Source organism: Bemisia tabaci, chromosome 10 (assembly GCF_918797505.1).
Source record: "Bemisia tabaci chromosome 10, PGI_BMITA_v3".
In the NCBI taxonomy this organism is placed as follows: Eukaryota; Metazoa; Arthropoda; class Insecta; order Hemiptera; family Aleyrodidae; genus Bemisia; species Bemisia tabaci.
This window is the reverse complement of record NC_092802.1, coordinates 15,580,472-15,605,987: the sequence shown is the minus strand read 5'-3', so window position 1 is coordinate 15,605,987 and position 25,516 is coordinate 15,580,472. Positions and strand designations below refer to the sequence as shown.

The 25,516-nt window shown below is 40.7% G+C and overlaps 2 protein-coding genes across 6 annotated transcripts in view; both read left to right on the top strand.

The window, feature by feature from the left end:
- LOC109037768 (solute carrier family 25 member 35) overlaps positions 1–7,887 on the top strand; it is a 58,740-nt gene extending 50,853 nt beyond the window's left edge. For all 3 annotated transcript variants that reach the window (XM_072305584.1, XM_019052595.2, XM_019052594.2), the window contains exons 5-6: positions 3,821–3,938; positions 7,089–7,887. In XM_072305584.1, coding sequence (XP_072161685.1) covers positions 3,821–3,938; positions 7,089–7,303 — 333 coding nt within the window. In that variant the 3' untranslated portion in view covers positions 7,304–7,887. The remainder of the gene's footprint in view (positions 1–3,820; positions 3,939–7,088) is intronic.
- A 13,199-nt stretch (positions 7,888–21,086) lies between these two features.
- The window catches only part of LOC109037691 (facilitated trehalose transporter Tret1), a 124,699-nt gene continuing 120,269 nt past the window's right edge, over positions 21,087–25,516 (top strand). For 2 of the 3 annotated variants that reach the window (XM_072305423.1, XM_019052474.2), the window contains exon 1: positions 21,088–21,461. The gene's annotated coding sequence lies outside the window, so the exon portion shown is untranslated. Of the gene's footprint in view, positions 21,462–25,516 lie in introns of all 3 variants that reach the window. The other variant, XM_019052476.2, reaches the window with a different exon arrangement.

The window sequence follows — 25,516 nt, the reverse complement described above, 5'->3', positions numbered from 1 at the left end:
ACACATTTTTTGCGAGAGCCCTGTCAACACTATACTAGCAAAAGTTCACGGAACTTAGCGCGAAAGTTAAGTTCCGTAAACCTATATCTGTGTGGACAAGGCCTTCCATCTACATGAAATGAAAGAAAAAATTATGGAAGAACAAATATAAATGTGGTTTAATAACTTTAACTTTCGCCGCCGCGCCGCGCTGACCGCACTGTGTTAGGCGCAATGCGTGAAGTATTCCTACAGTCTTGTATACGCTATGCGTTTCACGCCGACCGCTGCTGCACGCACTGTGTTTGACGCAATGCATGAAGTATTCATGCAGTCTTGTAGGCGCTACGCGTTTTACGCCGCCCCCTGCTGACCGCAGCGACCGCACTGTCTTTGACGCAATGCGTGAAGTATTCATGCAGTCTTGTAGGCGCTAATATGTGTTACATGCCGACCGCTGAGCTGAGGGCTACTCCTTTTCATCTAAAGTCCTCGTCATCATTGCTCTCTGCGCCGCGCCAATCCAGACCAAATTCCGTGTTCGGTCTCTCTCTTAGTCTTAAATGGACTAATGAAAGGTGCTGTCTATTGTATCACAGAAAGACGACAAAATTAGAAATATACTTTCAGGAAATGAGAGATTTTGTCACCTTTCCTCGTTTGTAATTTTTTGTCTGATTCCGATTTTTCTTTATGGCTACATTTAAAAAAATTGCAAAATTTGCCGCCCCCTAAATTTGCCGCCATGGGCCGCAGCCCATGTGGCCACCCCCTAAATCCGGCCCTGACGAGCACACCCTATCTTTCTCACCTGCACATTGTTCTGTTTAATAGAAATACGTATCCAATTATAAAGATAAAACATGCATATATCAAGTATCGCAACGGTTAAAAATCTCCGATTATGTTATATTTTTCTGAAGGAAATCTAATCAAAATGCTTCATTGCATTTGAATGATTTTTTTGGAGTGAGTGAAGAAATTTCAAAAAACATTATCAATAGAGATTGTTGGTCGGTTTACCTTTAAAAAAATAAAACACGAGAGGAGACTTACAAATGCGAAATCTAAGACACACATTTTTCTACATCAATGGGCCTGTTGCAAACTTTTGCTAGAGCAAAACTAAGAGTTGTTTCTTGCAGATAATGCCTCAAAAATCACGATGAGCGCATCGGCAAAGTCTGAAATGCACTCATAATTTCACAATCTGCGTAAGAAATTTGCGGTTTTTTGAGCTTTCCGCTTCGAAAACGATACTACGGTACAGGTGAAAATTTTGTTAAAGGAGTCGTTCTATTGGCGGCAATACTCATCATGGCCGACGCCAGTCTGCCAAAACACGTGTGATGGGACGAGATAACACCTGAACAGGATTAAACCAGATAACAATCGGCGTGTTTACGTTCATATTTTCCTCGCCCGCCTTAATTGACCTTGAACTCTCCTCGAATTACGCGAGGAACTGCGCAAGCGTCGGCCATGATGAATATTGCCGACGATGGAGCGACTCCTCTAACAAAATGTTCACCTGTGCAGTAGTATCGTTTTTGAAGCGGGAAGCTCAAAATAACGCAAATTTCTTACGCAGATTGTGAATTTATAAGTGCATTTCAGACTTTGCCGATGCGCTCATCGTGATTTTTGAGGCATCATCTATAGGAAACAACTCCTCATTCTGCTCTGGCAAAAGTTTGCAACAGGCCCATTTATTGATTTTAAATAACACAATCGTTGCATTAACACGCAAAGTACCTACGTGATCCAATGACGTATCTGAGGGGAAGTAAAGGGTAAGAACCCTTCATGGCGCGAAATTTGCCCGCCTAGTAAGGTCAGTTTTCATCGTGTTCCTTTTTTTCTTCTTCTTCATTTCTCTTTTTTTTTGGTTGTAAATTTTGACCTTTTGAATCTTCTTCAAAGAAATATTTGACCTCATCCTCATTTTCCTGTTCAAAAAATGTCTGACTACGCCACATTTGAATCATAGTGGTCATGGAGTATACCTGCTTGCTACGACTTCTTAAAATGTAATATAGTTATTAAGGCATCACGTAAAGCTATAATATTATTAACTCACCAATGTAGTGTATTCAAGTTTCCGATAAAAAGGACTAAACAGGGAGATGAAAGATAGGAATAATGTATCTTGCTCAAAATGAGTCCTTCTTCACTTAACGCTCGGTTCAAATAAAATACAGGGATCAAGAATCTTAAATCAACTACTTTAGTTCACAGAGTTGGAGGCACTCGGCAGTGTTTAACCCGCAACAGTCATCATAGTAAACTTTCCACTTTTGAACTGTCACTCTTCAAAAGCAACTTTTTAACTTTTACTCGTTGAGGATAGTCCTATGAACGCTGAAATAGACCTGTCAAGCACGATGTTGCAAAATTACTGCACAAGTTACAAAAAAGGAGAAAAAATACGGTAGAGAGAGAGCGATTGAAATCTTGATTTCAATTTGCGGTCTCAACTTATGTCTCAGAGCGGTTGACAAATTTCTCCTGATCGATCGAAACCATTTTCTTTCCATTGAAAATTTTAGGTGCACTCTTTAATAAAATAGAAATAATATGAATCAAGTCAAAAGAAACACACAAAAGTCGCATTTTAGAGAAAAAATTAGCTGAAGAGTTGAACTCAGCTAATTTTAAATTTTCTCTTGTTAAAAATTGAGGTCTAGAAAAAATTTTTGGAGGTAAAAACAGTCGCTAAACTTTGTCGAAAACTTTATACAAATACCTCGTTTTCTCAGTTTCAACTTGATGGGACATAGTGCGTTTCTAATTAACTCGGTCTATATGTATCGCAGAGAAACTTTTGAAATACAACACTGTAGATACCTGATAAAAATGAAAATTATTACGTTCCGCACGTCAAGGTTTTTCTATAGCGTGATAGGTACATTTTTAGAAATTACGAGAAAAAGACGGGGAAAAAATCAGCCCGTGGAAAATCCCGTAAACCATTAAGTCGAGCAACATTTGCTGCGCAAAATGCTAACCACGCGACAAAATTATCATTAAAATTGTTTTTTGAAATACTGCAACCGAGATTTTTTGCAGTTTCACTTTCCTCCCAGAGATTGCCTCCGAGAAGTTCCTCGGATGATTAAAAATCGGATGATTTTATTTCAATTCCATGAAAAGGATATTTTTCATATTCATGCTAGATTATTCACCGAAAAAAAGGGATCTGTAACACGGCAGATGTTGAAAAAATGTGCGACATCTCTTGGATGTTGTCATTAACACTGTTCGTGAAGCTATGGTAAAATATCGATTATTAAGGTGTTCGTTGCGCACACCCTGTTTATCGATCCTTTTCCATCGGATTAAATGGTAAATCAATCGACACATCGCGAAGCACGCCACGCCACTGTTATCGTCACTTTTCCTTGCATTTTTTCTCACCTCTCTTTCCTCATCTTTTTTCTTTCCTCTCATCTTAGTGTGTCCTTGTTGTGAAGGCACTTTGTGCAGCCGCTTCTCATGCGCCACCCGTAATCTGGTCCAGCGGGCCGATTATTGAAATTGATAGACAAAGCTATAGACAAATAAGACAAAAGGGATATGGAGGGATCCTATTGGTGGAGGCGGGTGGTTGCAATGGTCAAAGAAGGTTAGGTACTGGACTATATATATTAACTTATAACTAACGGCAATCCACGAGGAACCCTAAAGTTAGTCCATCATTTTCTCCCTTTAGGAACCGCCCATTTCAACCAATAGGATTGCTCCATGGACCCTTTGTCTTCTTTGTCTATCGTTTTGTCTATCAAATTCAATAATTAGCCCGCTGCCTGGGTATCTATTTATTTTGGTTTTGATTTTCTAGATTTTTTCGACATCGGGAGGATTTTTAGACTCGTGTGTCGCAGCCATGGTTGGAGGTGTATCTGTTACATTCTTTATGCTCCCTTTTGATGTGGTTGCGACCAGGTTTTACAACCAGGGTAAGTTTCTCGGGATTTATTGAAATTATGAGGTCATAAAATTGAAATTGTTTATCGTGTTTTGATATTGTTAAATATTCGTCTGATTTGCCACAACGATCACTGCAGATCATTTTTATGCCCAGAAAGGAACGAATAGGCAACACACAGCCGCTGCAGGGTTGTAACTTCAGTCCAGTGAAGGCTGCGACGATTTTAACGCCTTAAATTAGAAGGATAGGCAACATACAAAGCAACGAATCTTAAAATATGTTTGAGCCAGTTAAATTATTTTACAATATTAATAAGGGAAGTTTTAACACTGCTACATTCTGAAAGTGTTTTCAAAATATTTTTGAAGTAATACCGCAATATTTCTTTTTGAAAAAAAAAATGATTTTCAGCTTGTTTTTCTTTGAAAATAAAGTTGAAGAAGCTTTCAAAATACCTCTTGTAGGATATTAGCAGCAATATCAAATAGTTGAAGAATGGCAAAATTTTGAAAACAGATACAAAAAAAACAGCAACTTTCTACGTTCAATCTGAGATATCTCCCTTTGAAAAATCGGATTTTTGACGTCATCCACCGCGGTAGTGACACTCTTGATTTCTTCCACCTTGCTTGCATCAGTCGGTGCATGTGACGCACATTTGCACTGGTTGTTCAACTCGAAACCAGCTCGAAACCCGGATGAAAGCAAGGTGGAAGAAACCAATGGTGTCGCTACCGCGGTGGATGACGTCAAAAACCCGGCTTTTCAGAGGGCGATATCTGTGCTAACATTGAAGTAGAAAGTTACTGTTTGGACGGATCCTATTATTTTTAGCTGATCTACAAAAAATCAAGCATCAAACCCCGATTCCGTGACCATCGTAACTGACCCATTAACAATGGATCAGTGGCGAGACGTGAATGATCGATTATCGATAGCTCCTCATTTGAAGCTACGGTAAAATATCGATTATTATGGTGTTCGTTGCGAACATCCTGTTTATCGATCCTTTTCCACAGATTTAAAGGCAGATTATCGATAAATCGCAAAGCACGCCACGCTATTGCAATGGAGATGTTGCATATGTGAGGAATTTGCGATTTGACTTTTGATTCTTATGTAAAAGTTCGCGAAAAACACGGTGGTGCCACTGGTTTTCTCTGAAATTAACTCTCAAGCTCAAAAAAAGCTCTCAAGTTGAGGCCAAAATGGAGGGGATATCCCACGCTATCCTGAGAGTCCACGTCTACATCAAGATAGTCTCTCTCTATGCAAAGTTAGGGAGCAAATACATTGACAGGGAGCTGCCACTTCATTTTGCCATTTTACGTTTTGGTGCCTCATCGAGTGATATTTTTAATCGTATCGGTGAAATTGTACAACTTTCAGAATTCCACAGTGTGGCACTTCAGTTAGTGGGTCCAATATATTCAATAATTTTGACATGGAGACTTCGTAATTGATTTTATTCTATTAAAAAAGGGGCAAGTTCCCACCGATGATCTCATCCATTCGTTTCATTTCACTGACGTAACCGTTTTTTATTACCGATGGACAATGGTTGATAGTTCGAGGGGAAAAACAAGTTTTTCGTAAGTGCTTTTACAGAGAATGAGATTGAAATTAGATTTTTGTTGGTTTTTTTCGGAAAAAACAGTGCTTAATGGATCACTCAAGGTCAGCTCTTAGTGCGAGATGAATGCAACTTCGCACATGTTCCGGAATGAAATCAAAGGGTCCATCATGAAATATCCACGAATAGAAAGGCTTTGATTAATAATTAGCAAGGCGGGTCGTTATGAATGATGTGTGTGGATGCATGTGTGAGGAATTTGCGATTTGCCTATTGATCCTTATGTAAAAGTTCGCGGGAAACACGATAGTGCCACTGATTTTCTCTGAAATCAACTCCCAAGCTCAAAAAAAGCTCTAAAGGCGAGGCTAAAATGGAGGGGATATCACACGCTATCCTGAGAGTCCACATCTACATCAACACGAACTCTCCATGCAAAGATAGGGAGCAAATACATTGGTAGTGATGCCGTGTTTTCAGTTTTAGAGTCCCCAAATAAAGAGGCAGCCCTGTCAAAGTATTTGCTCCCCTTCTTTGCATGGAGAGTTTGTCTTGATGTAGAGGTGGACTCTCAGGGTAGCGTGGGATATCCCCTCCATTTTAGCCTCAATTTGAAAGCTTTTCTTGAGCTAGGGAGTTGATATCAGAAAAAACCAGTGGCACCATCGTGTTTCTCGCGAACTTTTACATAAGAATCAACAGTCAAATCGCAAATTCCTCACACATGCAACATCTCCATTGATTTGATTAGGTATTCTCAAATAGTACTTTCCCTCGATAACAACTATCGGTATAGCGAGAATCTCCCTGTAACGAGGAAATCGGTCGGTCCCTTGAACTTCCTATCGACTATCGTTATAACGAGAATCTCTCTATCGAGGAAATCGGCCGGTCCCTTGAACTTCCTATCGACTATCGTTATAACGAGAATCTCTCTACCGAGGAAATCGGCCGGTCCCTTGAGTTCTCGTTACAGAGAGAAAGTACTGTAGTATAGAGTCCCTTTATACCCAGAGTTAAGACAACTCGATTATCAGCTGACTGGCAGCCGGCCTTGGCTGGCCATGGAGGCACAAACGAGTGGACCCAAACGAACGATATTGAGGGATAAGGATCAGGAATCCTGCGATGTCTGTCACACAAAAACAACAACATCAACAAATTGACCAATTAAAAAGAAAATGAGATTGGTTTGTGAATAATTTCTTAATCTATTTTCATTTTGGACCGATGGAAATAACAATTTACTCTTGATAAACCACAATTAGGTAACATTTTCATTATTCTTGTTCACATTCGAGGTACCGCCATCTTGGTGCACTCGTTTCGGCCTCCATGAGAGAGAACCAATCAGAATTGTATTTTTTTTAGGCCACTTCCAGCCCAACCGAAAGTGAGTTGTCTTAACTCTGGGTATAAAGGGACTCTACTGTAGTATTTATCGGAATGGATAGAAAGCTCATCGTAATTTTATCAAAGGCACCAATGCAACCAGCGCAACCAGCGATTCTGTGTCCAGCAGCATTGACCCATTATAAAAATTGGAATTAAATAAATATTTTGCAAATTTATGTATTTTTGCCTCTTTTCTTTTCTTCCCTGAAGGAGTCGACGCGAGCGGGAGAGGCATCCTATACAAAAACATCATCGAGTGCATGGTGCAATGCTTCAAAAAAGAAGGACTCACCGGTCTCTACAAAGGTTTCGTGCCCTGTTACTTCCGGCTCGGACCTTACAACCTCCTCACATTCGTTTTCTGGGACATTCTTAAAGATATGCAGAAAAAATACTTACCCCCGGCGGAATCCAAACGCAGCTGATGATTCAAACTTGGTTCTCCGATTCTGTGACTTACTCAGGGAGAGATCTAAGTCCATGATCAAGTTGTTGATACTATCGCAGAGAGGAGTTCTGTTAACATGAAGGTCAACTCTGCCGTGCTAAGGAAAAACGCCGTATGAACCTTCAGACGTTGCCAAATTTCCTCCAATAAAAACTGAATTCACTGAGAAAATTGAGAATATTTGTTTTCAAAATTTTCAAACGATGTTTTACGTAATTTAATCTAAAATATCTGAGAGTTTCAAGGAAAAATATGCACAAATTTCGTCAAAAATACATGTTTTATAGAAGGAAATTTGGCAACTCTCGAATGCTCATACGGTGTTTCTCCTATGGCACGGCAGTGCTGTCCAGGGCATGAAGAAGAAAAGCGTTATTCAACTTTTTAGAATGTTCTGTTTCTACAGGTCCAAGTCATTATCATTGTCATGAATTTTAGCTGGGTCGGTCGTCACCTGGCTGAGCCTAGGCTTGAGGTTACTTCTGTTTTGGTGCTCATATTGATACAAATTTTCATTTTTTACTGTGCATTTTACTTATATTTTCTTAATTTGTTTGGAAATTTTAGTTTTTTTTCTTTCCTCCTGTACCTTTTTTTTTTCGAATGAGTTACTGTGCAAGGTAAGAATTTAAGCGCCACAAGATACACTCTGAAATCAAAGTTGTATGCAGAACACTTTTAACATACAAAATATATCGACGGTTTAAGTCGGCTATCACATAACTCGGTTTGCGACGTCGCAGACTTCCTGTCATGCTTTATTTTTTAAACGGAAAACTACTTGACAGTTTATCCCTGGTAAAATTTGGCAGTAGAATCTGTGTTCCAAAATACCATAGACCTACGGCCGGCTGTAAGATTTCCAATAGCTTCTATAGCCGGCTACATAATTTCTTATAGCCTTTTATAGCCGATGGCGATTAAGCAACTCACAGTCAGGCGATAAAGTGTATGCTAAACGTCACTAATTACGGATGCTAGGACTTAGTAAGTTTTTGGACCACTGCTCTCTTTTTGGGCCGTAGTATCTTAATTTATTTTGCAAGGAAACCTCCGTCCTTTTGATGGATGCCTGCCATTCTTAATATATTAGAGCGCCTTCAGTTTCGTATGATCCTGTGCTATACCTCTGCTGTGAAATAGTTGCTTCAAGCGCCGCGGTAAGCTGCGGCGCGGCGCGGCGCGGCGGGCGGCCAGCGCTGAGTGCGCATTGGCGCCTACAAACCTAACAGGGATACTTCACGCATTGCGCAATGCGTGAAGTATCCCCGTTAGGTTTGTAGGTGCCAGTGCGCCGCCGCTCCGCTTTGTGTTAGGCTCTAATATTCAATCTTGCGGAGTCAGCGTTTTTCAACTCATGACTTTAAAATGTTTGCACACTCTGAATGGATTATTCTCATTTTAATTGATGAAAAAAAATTTGCAGTAAAGGAAAATATAATGTGCGTTTTGTAAATATTAAGGTGATTCCGTACAAACTTAAGGATTTACAAAGCACAAGAATTTCTACACAATTTCTTATAGCCTTTTATAGCCGATGGCTAAAAAGCAATAGTCAGGCGATAAAGTGTAAAGCCCGGCGATAGGAACTATAGCCCGGCTGTATAAATTTTTATCGCTTCGTGTAGCCCGGCCGTATGATTTTTCCCACTTTCTATAGCCAGCTATATGATTTTCTATCGCTCTCTTCAGTCGGCTTTAAGAACTCCTATGGTATTTTGAAACGCAGCTCCTATCGCCAATTTTTACCAGGGGTTGCTTCAGTTTCGGTGCTCACATTGATACAAATTTTGATTTTTTACTGTACATTTTACTTATACTTTCTTAATTTGTTTGGAAATTTTAGTTTTTCTTCTTCCCTCTTTACCTTTTATTTTGAATGGGTTACTGTGCAAGGTAAGAATTTAGGCGCCACAAGATACATTTTCAAATCAAAGTTGTATGCAGATCATTTTTAACATACAAAATATATCGACGATGTAAGTCATAACTCGGTTTGCGACGTCGCAGGCCTCCTGTCATATTTTATTTTTTAAACGGAAAACTACTCAACAGCAATTCTTTGTAACTGCCGTGATTTTTCTTCTTTATGCAAAGGAAATTCTGCAAAAATTTCAAGGAATTTGTTCTCCTTTAAAAAAATAACATAGAGACGGAGATTTTCAGACACCGCAAATGAGAGGTGTAATTGCAGACTTACGCCGTCGATATACAAAAACACCTATGAGAGAGTTTGTACAGTGTTTATTGTTCACATCTGGGTTGGAGAGTGTAAAGAGGTACCGCACCCTAGTAAAAATTGGCGATAAGAGCTGCGTTTCAAAATACCACAGGAATTCTTATAGCCGGCTAAAGAAGGCTACAGAAAATCATATAGCTGGCTGTAGAATGCGGAGAAAATCATACGGCCGGGCTATACGAAGCGATAAAAAATTATGCAGCCGGGCTATAGTTCCTATCGTCGGACTTTACACTTTATTGCCTATGGCTGTTGCTTTTTCGCCATCGGCTATAAAAGGCTATAAGAAATTGTGTAGAAATTCTTGTGCTTTGGAAATCATTAAGTTTGACACGGAACCACCTTAATATTTACAAAACACACGTCATATTTTCCTTTAATACAATTTTTTTTTCATCAATTAAAATGAGAATAATCCATACAGAGCGTGCAAAAATTTCAAAATCATGAGTTGAATAACGCTGACTCCGCCAGATTAAAAATTAGAGCCTAACACAAAGTGGAGCGGCGACGCACTGGCGCCTACAAACCTAACAGGGATACTTCACGCATTGCGCAACGCGTGAAGTATCCCTGTTAGGTTTGTAGGCGCCAATGCGCGTTTCGCGCTGGCTACCCGCCCGCCGCGCCGCGCCGCAGCGTGCCACGGCGCTTGAAGCAACTATTTCACACCAGAGGTATTGCACAGTATCATACGAAACTGAAGGCGCTCTAATATATTGGGAATGGCAGGCATCCGTCAAAAGTACGGAGCTTTTCTCGCAAAATAAATCAAGATACTACGGCCCAAAAAGAGAGCAGTGGTCCAAAAACTCACCAAGTCCTAGCATCCGTAATTAGTGACGTTTAGCATACACTTTATCGCCTGGCTGTGAGTTGCTCAGTCGCCTTCGGCTATAAAAGGCTATAAGAAATTGTGAAGCCAGCTATAGAAGCTATTGGAAATCTTACAGCCGGCCGTAGGTCTATGGTATTTTGGAACACAGATTCTACTGCCAATTTTTACCAGGGCACTGAGACAGTGAGACGTATATAGTAGCAAATGCTTTATTTATGAATATCTATGACAATTCGTCGCCTTCCTGACATAAGGACGTAGCTACACTCTGCAATAAACCCTGTCGTCCATAGAACTTAATGATTTCCCGGGGTCATCTCAAATTGTAGTTACGCCCTTTCGTCAGCCAAGCGACGAATTGTAGCAATAAAAGAGCAGCTACTGCTGGCTCGATTTAGAGACATTATTTGCCATTAGTCCTCCCACGCAGATAGATCATTTCTTGGATGAGGCAGAAATATTAGTTCTTTTTTACAAAATAAAGTTAATATAACTATGTGCAGTATGCGCCAATAATCTCACTGAATTTTGCCTCAGGGGAGTAAATCAGCGTAATTTAAATAAGAAACGCTCGAAATTTTCCCAGTGAAAATACACAACACGAGCAAAAATGTAGCAACGTTGTAATATAGTTGTGTCCTTTTGTCTGGAAAACGGCGATTTTTTTGTGAAAGAGTTATTGGAGGGGGTAGGAATTATCTTAAGTCTGTAAATACTCACTTTACGATGCGTGCCATGTCTCGACGGCAGGTGTTACTACCATTGTATCACTCGATTTTGAAGGCGCTTCTTATGCGCACGATCGCCTTCCGGCTCCGGCGCGCGCCGCGCCGCGCGGCGGGAAGAGGCAAGCTCATTTCGAGGACTGTAAAACTGAGAATGTTACAAAGAACATTATGATATTTAGTGGTCAGCTCTCCAATGGTGATACTGAAATCATCAAATTAAAGTATCTATGTTACAAACTCATTTTTTGTGCTTAACTTGTGAATTGTAAATCATATCTCTTGTGTAGGGTTTCATAAAATTTAACGCAGCCAAGACGAACTTCAGCTTGCGGGTAGAGTGTATCATCACATCCGCGGTAATTTTACTCACTTTTTGATACAGATAAGTAGAAACTTGAGAGAGTGAGGGCTAAAGGGGCTTAGTCCCATTGTAGTGCTGCAAAATTTTACCTTAAAATTTAATTCTTTATAAATTATCGAGTGCATGTTCCGTATTGAAAGTTTTGTCAAAACACTAGGTGAAATCAAAAATTTAAAATAAAAATATTTAATTTGATTTGTATAAACGAAGGAATTATGAAGAATTTTAAGGGAATCTATAGGTTATTTTTATTTTAATATATCCAAGTTGAGCAAAGACTTGGAACGTTCAGTATGGATGGAACGTTCAGTATGGATGGAACGTCCAGTTAAATGTACTAAAGGCATGTAAAAAGGAAGGAACAAGGAGAGTTAGCGGATTTGAGGAGTTACTCTTCCCAAAATATTGAAAATTCGTGAACTCCTCGCCACAAATGTAAAAAATTCCGTAAACTGTCGAAATTTGACTACCTCGGCAATACATTTGATGAAATGCCTGATTTTACTAATTTCCTTCGACATATACATCACATATTATGCTACAAAAATATTTTGCGAAATAAACCCGCGTCATCATTCCAAACATCGAAAAATGCCAACAATGTCCCAGTGGAGAATTTGCAGGTGTCTGAAATTCTGTAAATTCCATGCTAAAAATTAAACTGCTGAGAAAACTGAGTACGAGGATATCCTTGGTTTCTAAATTGAACAATTAACCGAGGAAATATGACAGAATAACCTAATTTGCCAACATGCATGTGTTAAAATGGAAAAGGCCGCCAAATGACGTCACAAGGCGGCACATTTTCTCATTTTTAAATCTATTTTTCTCCGATTTCCCATTTCAGAAAAAAATTATGAAAAATACTGCGAACTCAGCTTATTAAGCACTCTCAGATGAAGCAATAAAATTTTTGTGTGCAAATTCTCCATTGCTTAAAATTGAAAGTTCTCAAACCCCCACTCCTGAAATACACAGATTGCGTGTGCACGAAATCATTTCGAGGCCAATTTTAGGCGATCTGAAATACAACAGCGTGCAATAAAGGCTAAATAAAATCCGGGCGGATTTAATTTAACATCCGACCGGACACGTCAAACATAAAAATAGCCTTTCGTAATTTATTCAGGATTGCACACCGATTTCAACCCCCGTGTCAAAAGCTTGCAACCCCCCCAGCAGGTACTCGCCTCGCCGGTCGATCCCTCGATTCAAACGCTCACTCAAAACCTCACGAACAATCGAAATCGAACGCGACCATCGATTGATCGCACCCCGCTTTGATTGACCATGTGCTGGCTGTTGAGCCAGTGGCGTGGCGTGAATAGCGATTTATCGATTGTTATGGCATTTAAACCTATGGAAAAGGATCGATAAACAGAGTGTTCGCAGCGAACACCTTAATAATCGATTCTTTACCATAGCTTCAAATGGGGAAATATCGATATATCGCAATTCACGCCACGCCACTGTGTTGAGCTACGATTGCGTCAGCGAAATCTCGCGGGCCTCGGGAGCACTCGCGATGACCTTGAACGCGGAAATCGATCGCGCATGGCCCCCGCAGCCCGAGGAGGGGTGGGTGGGGGTAGGGGGCGGCGGGGGGTAGTGGGGCACTCCACAGTCAAAAGTTTAAATGGGGCTGTCCCAGCCCAGCAGCACCCCCGCCCTACCCCGCCGCGCCGACCACACCTCGATCGCTGACGAAGCGCGTAAAGTGCGTACTTCTCGGTAAAGATTTTCCCTCCCCTACCCCGGCGCGGGCGGCCAATGAGGGCGCTGGAAATTTGAAATTTTCCCGCGGGAAGTGGCAACCGGAGCGATGCGTGCGCGCGGTTGACCCTGTGCGTCAAATCGGCGGCGGGGGGTTTCGGATGCTCGCCCGACGTCCGAAATTCCGGGACCCTGTCGATCTTCCCCCATGAAAAACGCCGTATGTACAGCCGGATGTTGCCAGATTCCTCTCAATAATACATGCATTTTAAAGGCAAATTATGGATATTCGAATACTTCTTACCTGGAAATTAGAATAGTATGTTGCCAAATCGGCGGCGGGGGGTTTCGGATGCTCGCCCGACGTCCGAAATTCCGGGACCCTGTCGATCTTCCCCCATGAAAAACGCCGTATGTACAGCCGGATTTTGCCAGATTCCTCTCAATAATACATGCATTTTAAAGGCAAATTATAGATATTCGAATACTTCTTACCTAGAAATTAGAATAGTATGTTGGAGTTTTTCCCCTACGCCTCCTGGGAGGAGGCGTAGGGGACTCCCAGTGAGAGGTTGGCGACAGGGGGTGTTAAGTGAGATGAGGGAGTGTCAACTCCCTGATAACCTGTGGGAAGACCGAGCTTTGTGGCGATTAGGTGTCGCAAAGCGCCAAAGAGCGCTATAACAGCGACTCGTATGTATGTATGTTGGAGGTTTTTGCCAACGTGCGTTAAAGGTACGGAACCTTAGGCGCGTCTAGACGCGGCGTCCTGGACGCGGCGTCCAGACGCCGATAAATCTGTCTAATGATTTTTGCGCGGGGACGGCACCTTAGCGGCGAAGAGACGCTGCGGAAAACGCCGAGCGAGGACGCTCCGATCTGTCTCGAACAGATCGGAGCGAAGACGCCGAGAAATTCCGCTCAGTCCGCTGCCTTTCCTACCGATTTTTGAATGTGTTTAGTTCGACAAACCCACGAATCGATCACAAAGGCCGTGAATTGATCGATAAAAGCCGCGAATCGATCGAAAATTCCGTGAATCGATCGACAAGAGCCGTGGATCGACCGACCCACCCGTGAATCAATCGACAAAAGCCGTGGATAGATCGACAAACCTGTGAGTCTATCGACAAACCTGTGTATCGATCGACAAACCTATGAGTCGATCGACAAACCTGCGAATCGATCGACAAACCTATGAGTCGATCGACAAACCTGTGAGTTTAAACGACAAACCCGTGAATCGATCCACCAAGTTGTGAATCGATCGAATTACGTCGATTGGTTCACGTTTTTGGTTTTTCGATCGATTCATGTCGATTGACTAGATACCGGTTTTCCTTTTAATTGTCAATCATTTCTCGTCTATCGATCCACATTTTTTGTCGATCGAATCGACATCCGTTGTTTAGTAATTTGTCCATCGATTGGTGTCGATCGATTCACGTTTTTATTTTTCGGTCGATTTTTGTCGATCGAATCCACACCCTCCTAAAAAAAAGGGCGCACAGCCATTTTCGCGGCCTAGAGCATACTGTCCGATCAACAAAAATTCGAGAAATTGACGGCGGACAGAGCGGAAAAAATCCACGGATTCCGCTCCTAAGGTGCCGTGCTCCAAAATGTGAGCGTCTTCTCGCCCTCGACTCGGTAGCAGCATTTTCCGCCGGCGTCCAGGACGCCGCGTCCAGACGCGCCTAAGGTTCCGTAGCTTAAAAATTCAGCAGAAAGCTGAAAATCTCAATACAGAGGAGGAAGCTCATGAGCATAATTTTCCCTCAAAAAGATATGCTGTTTGGTGCAACACTAGTTACGAAACGCGTCTGCAGTTGCTTCCCTGAATTATTCAAATACTCCTTACTTAGAAATTAGAATAGTATGTTGGAATTTTTTGCCAACGTGCGTTAAAAATAAAAAAAACTGGAAATCTCAACAGGGAAAAAGCTCACATGAGCACAATTTTCCCTCAAAGAGATATGCTGTTTGGTACAACACTAGTTACGAATCGCGTCTTCAGGTGCCTCCCTGAATTGTCAGACTTAATTAGATCGCAAAAAATATTCACGACTACCTAATTTTAGAAGAAAATTTGCAACCCTTCTTTAGTAGAGAAATAAATTGTCAAATGGGTTTCCAATTCTGCAATGTAATTGGACGGAGTTAAGCAGAAAGGAACCAAGCCACATCGGGATCGAACCGAGAAAAAGAGGTTTAAAGTTTAGCTCCTGCATAAGACTCAGTGTAAAAGATAAACTTTAAGTTCAATTTCTGCAAAATTTGCTCCAACAAAAACTTTGAATTTTTGGCGATCGATAGTAGAGCAGTGATTGAGTTCAAAACCACTCATAACTCAATTTTTTCCAAAATGTGGCTTGGTTCCTTTCTGCTTAACTCAGCCAATTAACCCTCTCTAACTCTCATCCCTTGTATTTACAGTTTGTAAGCTCAATTTAAATACATTTTAAAAGTTACTCAGGGATTAAATCAGGTAAGTCGGTAAGTGCCCTACGCTCAAAAAAACATCCCTAAAAAACAGATTTTTCTTAAATGGGTCACTGCGCGCTGAAAAGGGGAGGCATGGATAATTAAGCCGGGAAATAAGGGTTTATGTTTATTCCGTGACGATTATACCGCAATTTAGTGCGCTGGCTGAGGGCCAGCAACTCGGTTTTGAGAGGGAAATCCGCATAACGTGACGTCATAGGACCAAGTGGCGTTTTTGGCATCTTTACATCCGATTGTCTCCACGATCACACCGCAGGGAGCATGCTCGTTTACAATGGCGTGTGCTCTGAGATGCATCGATTGATCCGCTGTTTAAAACTATGGAAAAGAATCGATTATCAGGGTGTACCTTGAGAATCGATTCTTTACCAAAGCTTCAAATGGGAAAATATCGATTGCTGATGAGTCACGCTCCGCTACCGCTGGCGTATCGTTGTTCTCGATTGATTGACGAGTTGTTTTAGAGGGATGGGGAACAGACGACTGTGAGGGTCGAGGGAGGGGTAGGGCTGTCTCTCATGTACAGATAAGTACGTGGATCGCGTGGGGTTATGCAGATTTTTAGACAATACTGAATTCAGCGGATTGATAGCTTTCCTGCTGTGCATACTTTTTCCATCTCCCAAGGGAAGATGAGAAAGAGAAAGAGACAACTTTTTGGAAAAAGGCCGCATCTACAGTATAGAATTTGCAGGTGTCAAATTTGATGAATTTCGTGTTTAAGTGGAAACTATACTGAGTGAACTGAACACAAGGATACCCTTGGCTCAAGAATTGAACAACTGTTGAAGAAGAATGACAAAATCATCTAATCTGCTAAAATACATGTGTTTAAAAGCGAAATACCGCCAGATGACATCACTATGCGGTGAATTTTCTCACTCTTAAATCTATTTTTATACTATTTCCCATATCAGAAAAAAATTATAAAAAATACTGTGAAGTCAGCTCTCTAAGCACTTTCAGACGAAGAAATAAAAAATGTGCGTGCAAATTCTCCATTCTAAATAAAACTGTGGCTGGCTGGTTAGAGACGAGGGGCTAGGAGGTCACTTGACTTCGGCCAAAAAGGCCCCGCAGAGCTGCAGAGGGTCCTTCTGGATAGAATGGGCCTGTTGCAAACTTTTGCTAGAGCAAAAATAAGAGTTGTTTCTTATAGATAATGCCTCAAAAATCACGATGAGCGCATCGGCAAAGTCTGAAATGCACTCATAACTTCACAATCTGCGTAAGAAATTTGCGTTTTTTTAAGCTTCCCGCTTCTAAAACGATACTACGGCGTAGGTGAACATTTTGTTAGAGGAGTGTCGCTCCATCGTCGGCGATATTCATCATGGCCGACGCTTGCACGCAGTTCCGCGCGTAATTCAAGGAGAGTTCAGGGTCAATCCATTCGGGCGTGGAAAATATGAACGTTAACACACCGATTGTTATCTGGTCTAATCCAGTTCAGGTGTTATCTCGTCCCATCAAACGTGTTTTGGCGGATTGGCGTCGGCTATGATGATTATTGCCGACGATGGAACGACTCCTCTTACAAAATGTTCACCTGTGCCGTAGTATCGTTTTTGAAGCGGGAAGCTCAAAAAACCGCAAATTTCTTACGCAGATTGTGAAGTTATGAGTGCATTTCAGAGTTTGCTGATGCGCTCATCGTGATTTTTGAGGCATTATCTATAAGAAACAACTCTTAGTTTTGCTCTAGCAAAAGTTTGCAACAGGCCCATTTCACGAGAAAACCAATGGAACCACTTTTAGAACCTCAAAGTTTTGTTTGGATGGAGTCTTGAGCTTTTAAAGTTTCCAAATTTTGTCCGCCCTCTCCCATTGACTCGATCCAGTGCGCGCCGCTTTAATCGGTAGGGGCTCTCAATTCCTTTTTTTCGCGGGGCTCCCCTTTTGGAAAAGTTGAAGCCAGTCCACCTCCGCCTGCGATAAGCTTGATCTCACAGGCATTTTTTTGAAGAAAAAAAGGAGGTGACGGCAGTTTCCGGTTTTTTTACACTGGGACGTATGTGGATATGCAATGTGGTATCAACATTCCTTCAAAATTCAAAATCGAAGTTTGGAAAACGGACCGTATACAGGGTGATCCAGGGCTAAACAGTCAGAATGCAGGAGCCGGAACACCCCCGAATCCCCTCTTTAAATTGAGTTTTGCTTTTTTTTTTCAGATCATTTGTGAATTCAGGGCATAAAAGTATAGGAGAGTAAAAATGCTCATGAGATATGGTTTACAACCGTCGCCCAAATTCAAGAAAAACGATTTACATTCCGAAATTTGGGAGGAGGAGCGCACGATGGACAGAATCAATAGGATAAGTCGGGCAAAATCTGGCATCTTCGGAAGCTTATATTATCGAAGATATGTAGGGTAGCGAGAAAGTTTAAGCGTGGCTCCATTGGTTTTTTCATGAAAGTTCCTTTCAGAAATATCCCTTGAAATCGAATTTGAAACAAAAAAAAACATCAAAATATGAAATTTCAGCCAAAATTTTTATGTCCAACCTCTTCTATTGGCTCGTTCCACTGTGGGGCATATCTCCGACCGGGGGCACTTTTGGAAAAAAAACTTTAATCAACAAAAAAGTCTTATTCTGACCCATAGAACATGCTCCTGTAGCCTGACTTTTTAACCCTAGATCACCCTGTATAATGTTTAGGCGGAATGGAGAATTTGCACACAAAAATTTTATTGGTTCATCTTAAAGTGCCTAATGAGCTGAGTTTGCAGTATTTTTCATAATTTTTTCGGACATGAGAAATTGGAGAAAAATTGATTTTAAAGTGAGAAAATGTGCCGCCTTATGACGTCATCTGGCGGCATTTCCCATTTAAACACATGTATTTTAGCAGAATCGGTTATTTTGTCATATCTCATCTAATAATGGACCACTAGATAAGGTACGAATTTCAACATTCTCATACATGTTTCTTAACCAAAATTTTGCATAGAATACGACGCACTCAACAAAAATTACCGAAATTAACTCCTTTAGAAGATATTTAATGATTCTTAATGCGTGAATTCAAACCACCCGCTCATGAAAACTCAATGCTCTACGTGATTCACATCGCGCGCTAAACGTTATCATGACAGTCTCTGCAATATAAAAATCTGGCAACCTCAATCTTGGCGCTTTGGCTCAGTTATAGCAAATTGCTAATAGTTTGAACAACACATGATGGGAAATGAACATTGCTCGATTGAGAAGCTTGCTGATACGTTGTAGTGGGCGATTTGACTCACGTAGAGTTTTGAGTTTCTTGTGAGCGGGCAGTTCAAATTCCTCGTAACCAATGTGAAATAAAAACGTTAATATCTTCGTTAGGAGTTGGTTTCCGTAATTTTCGTTGTGTAAATCGTTTTCTACGTGAAATTCTGGTTAAGAAACATGTATCAGATCGCTTAAATTCGTACCTTGTCTAGTGGTCCATTGCTCAATTTTGTGAATCAGTGGTATTTTCGTGTTCAGTTCACTTAGTAAATTCCACTAAAACACGAAATTCGTCAAATTTCAGACCCTTGCAAATTCTCCATTCAACAGTGTGATGTGACTTTAAACACTTCGTGACTTTTTTTTCATTAGTCACACCGTTTTCGAAAAAATTGATAACAGAGTACCTCTTTTTCTTAATCGAACTCTTCCCGGAAGCTGCCCGATATGCAAACATCTCGTTTTTTTCTCGCTGCGAGCATTCTTACGAGTCTCATAATAGAAAATGGATGTGGCATAATTGCGAAACTTTGTTTAAATAAAGCTCACACTGATGAATCAGCCGCTCGCTACTATGTAATTGGACGTATTTCTATCAAACGGAACTATGTGCATTATGACGTGAGCCCTGTTATGCACATACTATTATGGGTCTCAGGGCCCACGTCATAATGCACATAGTTCCGTTTGATAGAAATACGTCCGATTGAAACAAGCAACTTTTATCGTAGTTTCGCAATCAGGCCGTACCTACTTGCATTTTCATACTTGACTCGAGACTTGTAAGTGTAGAGCTTTTGTTCAACGGTCAAGGACGAATACAACTCGTTAGAGTCCAAGCCACAGAAAATTTTCATACGAAAATGACATAACCCTCCGTGAGTAAGTTATTGACTTATCCAGCGAAACTCTGATGGTAAAAATCATGTTGTAATCTATGACGCCTTCAGTTGACTGGTTGATACGATTATTCCAACGCGGGGGAGCTGTTTTTGCCTACTCGACGAAATGAAGGCGAACTACGCCCTCCTTGATGCAACGTGATCCGAGTGAACAGCATTTGCCTTAATTTTCATAGGTTTCAGGATTTACATCCTGGAAGTTCGAATTGTGGGATTCTTCAAGACTGAGGAGTGCGCTAGATTGTAACATAATGCAGGCGTCTTCTACTTTTTTCTTGCAGAATGACCCCTCTACATTTTGCAATAAGGAACTACAATTATGGCTCATTTCAGAAACAACGTATGTGTCATTAGTGTCTCTATGCAGGTAGACGCTTTTACGGATGGGTTAGACATTTTAGTTCTTCACCGCCAAAAGACGTCCAATTTTGATGTCATCCCTCACGCAAGAAGGAACCATATAACATGGATGGCAAATTTTCAATTAAGCAATTTTTGTCAAGTTGGGTCGAATTTTTTTAATGTTCATTTTACGAAAATTGTTTTTTACTCCTCTGGAGTATTAAGTCGCAGGCGGTTTATTTCATCGTTTAGCAAATGAAAAGGCGTAAAGTACACCGCAATTCTGCATGCAAATTGCCTTCAATAAGGCAAACAAGAATTTTGACTAGCCTTGATCTCGAAACTGCGTTTTTTGAGCTGAAACCTTTTAAATCGGCATGAGTGTCTCTCGATCTATTTGATTTTTTTTTTGTGTTTTTCTGTTCTGAGACGTAGACGTTCATAAAAAAAAAACCCTCTTCCGTACTCGGGTACCTATACCTATCCCTGGCCATAACCCAATTTTGAGTTTTGTGGACAAGTGTCCTTCCTCCGAAGGACCGGCACACATTATTATTATTATTATTCTCTCTTTTTTTCATGAGAAAAGGAAAACTCAAAACTAACTCTTGAGCGTCAAAAGAATACGAGCAGCATCAGAATCCAGAAGTCACAGAAACAACAAGGCCGAGAAAAACGTCAAGGAGCGTTGAAAAAATAGACGATTAATTTTTAAATTTCCCCCATTGTCACGGGAAAACCTCCCCGTTTCCCCTCCCTCCGCCATCATCTCGCTAATATTTGCAAAGCGAAACGGAAAGCGGGAAAGCTCGGGTCAAGCGGGGCGGGGGGGTGGGAGGGGGTGGAAGCATGAACTTTGGGAAAGTTCGCGCTCCCGCCGCATAGCGGCGCTGCGCCCAGTTCGGCGGAACCCGAAAGCTCGGCAGTTGAACAGTTGGCGACTACGCGACCGGGCGCGTCTGTGTGAGTGCATGAGTCACGTTTGTTGTTACTGTAGTGAAATACTCGTTTCTCCTTCTCCCATACTCGTCCGACCGCGACGAAACCGCCTATTTCGAGTAGTCTCCTGCTATCACTCGCCTGATAACCGCGTGCTGCTCCTTGCGCGCCCGAACCCAAAACAGTTTCCTTGTGTTTCCTGCTATTCATAGCAGAACCCGACCGCATTGCGAAAGTGTGTGATTTGATTTTGTGAGAACAGACCGTATGTTCTAAGTGTACCGTCTCCAGTCAAAGGTTTCTCCGCCGACTTGCACTTTTCATCCTCGCCGAGCGCCTCCCGGCATTTTGTAAGTGCCGTTTTCATTTGCAGTTTTCCTTCTTATCTCAGTTTTTCCGAGCTATCAAGTGCGCTGAGTCTGCCAGCTCGCGGAGTTCAATGAAATTGCTGGGTTTGCTAACTGGGTTATCACAACTGCTAGGTCTCTGGAATGTGCAGAATGCCCATGCCCCAATTAATTTCTTTTGGATTACCGATGAAAGTGCAATTTCTCCTCGCCTTTCACCAGTGCCTTTCTTATCTCTGATAAATTTGAGGTTATGTTTAACTCAGGTTTTTTGGGTTGGGGTGGTTTCCTGAACTGTGAGTAACAAATTGCAGATCATGATCTGCGTCGGTCTATCTGGGCTAGGTAAAGAAGATTCCCCTCACAGCACTTGACAGTTGCGAATCTTGAAGTTACATAATCGCAAGTATTGCACATGGTTGCGTTACGGAATGCAATCATTTACGCAGTTCATTTTCTCTGAAGTTCTGAATTTTATATAATTTCTCTCATGTAAACATGTACTCAGCCTGCGCAAGGCACATATTTGCTCCAAGCAATTCATATTCTAATCCCAGTAAATCTTGGCCGATTCATGCCTCTGATAATTGATTGGTCCCATCATTTCATCTGCATCGTGTTCGTGTAATATCAGTCGTTTCCAGCTCTTTACTTTGGTAAGCTATCAGTTGAGTGGCTCAAGAGCTTGATAAACCCTGTTTTTGACTGCTGTAAACAGCAATGGTATTTTCTTCTTCTAATCCATCTTCCACGTGTAAAATTAGTGACAACTGTTGAGTATCAAGAACTTAATCCTTGAATTACTTACTGAGATTCATTTAAGAAATTCAATTACATCTGTCAGCAAGATTCTATTGATTTGTAAAGGCTTAGTTGCGCTTGTCACAGATTTTGATGCTTGACTTTTGTAGGTTATCTAAAAATATTAAGATTCGTTCAAACAGCAACTTTCTACACTCAACATTAACCGAGATGTCAGGTTTTTGACGTCATCCACTGTGTTAGTGACACCCTTGGTTTCTTCCACCTTCCTTGCATCAGTCGGTGTGACGCACATTTGCACTGAATACTCAACATAATACTCAGATAAAAACAAGTTGGAAGAAACCAAGGGTGTCTATCGCAATGGATGATGTCAATAACCCGACTTTTCAAAGCACGATATCTCAGTCAATATTGAACCAAAAGAGTTGCCATTTGGCCAGATCTTATTATTTTTCGTTAATCTACAAGAAACAAGCATTGAAACCCAATTCTGTGACCAGTGCAACTGACCCATTTACAATTCAATTGACTATTTTCTGTTGATTCTATTAATATCTGATTCCTCGATTAAAATGCTTCAGATACCTAATTCGAAAAATCTGTGACTCTCGGTAAAACTACTAAAAATAGAGGATCAAATGAGTAATTACCAGGTACAAAGCGAATGATTGGCATAAGTTTATCAACACAGATTATTTGATTAATAAATACTGATAAGGAATATCGCTGATGCATAGAAGAGTTAAGGTATATCGTCAAGCTCAATGCTTTATTTTCTCAGGTTTATGTGGCCGTAGAGGTTCTCATGGCTCTGATACCATAGCAGGAAAATTACCATCACTTGATACATATTTCTAAGCCCATAATTTCTAAGCTCATAATTACTAATTACTATTGCTAACACTGTTTAGAAATCCTAGAATAGTTATTTTACTATCCAGTATTTGAAATCCGTCCATTTTTTACAAGCGTCACATTGCACAAGTTTTCTTGAAAGTGTTATTTGTATTTTTTGCCTCAAGTAAGAAGAAAGGCCTCTGAAGTTTTATTTTAAAAGAGAAAAAATTGTGAAATAATACTTCTCTAGAAAAGTAACTTGCATGCAAAACTTTTGTAGTATTTGTAATGTAAAATTGTGTAATGTTTGATGATACATACGTCCTAACATGGTGCAGGCAATGAATTAGTGACTCTTGTTGAACAGAGATGCATATATTTTAGCAACATTGCAGGAGTTGCTTCCAAAAATATGTTTCTGTCCTGTGACGTTGGCATGACAGCAATTTTGAATTTATTCTGTGTTCAACTTATTGCGCTCGTCAAAAGTAGCCTAATGTGTAGATCATTGGTCCTGTAATAAATTTGTATAAAGTTTCCCAACCTTAACAGTGCAGAAAGCCTTTACTCTCAGTTCTATAACTGTACCTTTTTTGTCTGCATTACAAATTGTATAATCATGTGTTCGAAAGACTTACTTTGGCCTTGGAGGGAAAAGGATGAGAAGACAGAAGAATTGTTGACAAGATAAAATTTTCAAAGAAATCAGAGGAAGTATTGAAAAGTAGAGGGGGAAAATACGCCCCAGTGAGGAATTTTAAATATTTTGAAAAAGTTTTAGCAGTATATGATGGTGGGAGGAAACCAAGGACCTAGGCCATAGGTTTTTTTAACACAACAAAATTCACTGCTCTTAGTATGGATCGATTCTGCTTCATTTGACTGAAAAGTCCTCCTATTAAGGGAGAAAATTGGAAAATATTCAGATTCTATGTTTTTCTTAGCAGCATCTCAACCAGAACCTTATAACACATACCTACTGAGGAAAATTGAGTGCATGCATTTAGTTAGGGAGGAAACTTTTTTCCTAGACAAAAAATGTTAAAAGATTGCGGTGAGTACCTACTCGCCTTGCAATAGGTATGACAAAAACGTAAAAATTGATATAACATAATTTTTTGGAGGTTTCTGGTGGTACCTAAAAAGTTTGAAATCTAAAATGTCACAAATTATTAGCATCTCAATTTTAGATACTTAGGATATTCTTTAAAAAGTTGAACAATTTTAAAAATAAAACAGTAGGGAGCTCTGGATTTTTTGAGTAGGTAGAGAGTAAGTGCTATCAGCTTGCTTTTGCAGGTTTCCAAGTGATTAGAGTACAGATATATTAAAATCCGAAAAGAGCGCGTCATTTAAACCAAATATCTTGAGGATACCTTAAAATGTATCAAAATTTATCGAAACGTCCTTTAAAAAAATGTCAAGTTAGTAAATAAACGAAATGCACCCAACTAAATGGTAACACAATATGGAAAAAGAGCAAGGGACAGGAAGCGCGTTGATCACGGCGCAGGGATACAACTATTCGTACCTGATGGATGTCCGTGTTGCATGTGCAAAATTGATGGCGCGCTGTGTGGACTCGCAATGCTCCGCGCTATGTTGCTTGTGAAGTGTCGTCCCTATTTGTAAGAAAATTACCGTGACGCGACCGAATTAAGTCTCTACTGCCTTTGGCTGTGTTGCTCACGTAGTCTTTGAAGCTTTACTACAAATAAAACAAACGTAAATAAACAAAATATGGAAATAGAACAAGTGAAAGGAGGCGCGTTGATGCCGGCGCAGAGATACAACTATTCGTACTTGACGGATGTCCGTGTTGCGTGCGCAAAATTGAAGGCGCGAGGCGTGCACTCACAATGCTCCGCTGTATGTTGCTAGTGAAGTGCCGTTCCTATTCTTATAAATTAAGAAAAGAATGTTGTGTTCTACTTTTTTCCTCCTGAAAAGTGGGCTGCGTCCAGTTATAGATGAACGTGCAGTATAAAAATCCTGACTTTGAAGAAAAATATTCTCGACGTAACCAATAAATTCGTAGTTCATCAAAGTTTGAATGTACGTACGACGTTTTTCCTCTAGCACGGCAGAGCAGTTAGTTGGATGAGCTTTTTTAACGTTCTTAGGTCATATCGTTCGCGTGATAGGTACTCGAGATCTCATTGCACTATTTTTGCGGCCGCTCTGAAAATACTTAAATTTTCTACTCAAATTATTTTTTCCCCGATATCTCTTATCTATTTTTTCCTTCTTCTTGCAGAAAAACGTCATCTTTTATTCGCGTTATTAAGTTCTTGAGAGTCTCGAAAACCCTCCACTCGGCGTTGAGGTTACGCAAGAACCCATTTATCCGTCCATGCTTTTGGAAATACCGTGCCCAAGAAAGACGACCTATGTACATTCACTACACAATCCGAACTTAATCGAAGTAAAATTGTCAACGTCTAATGGCATTTATG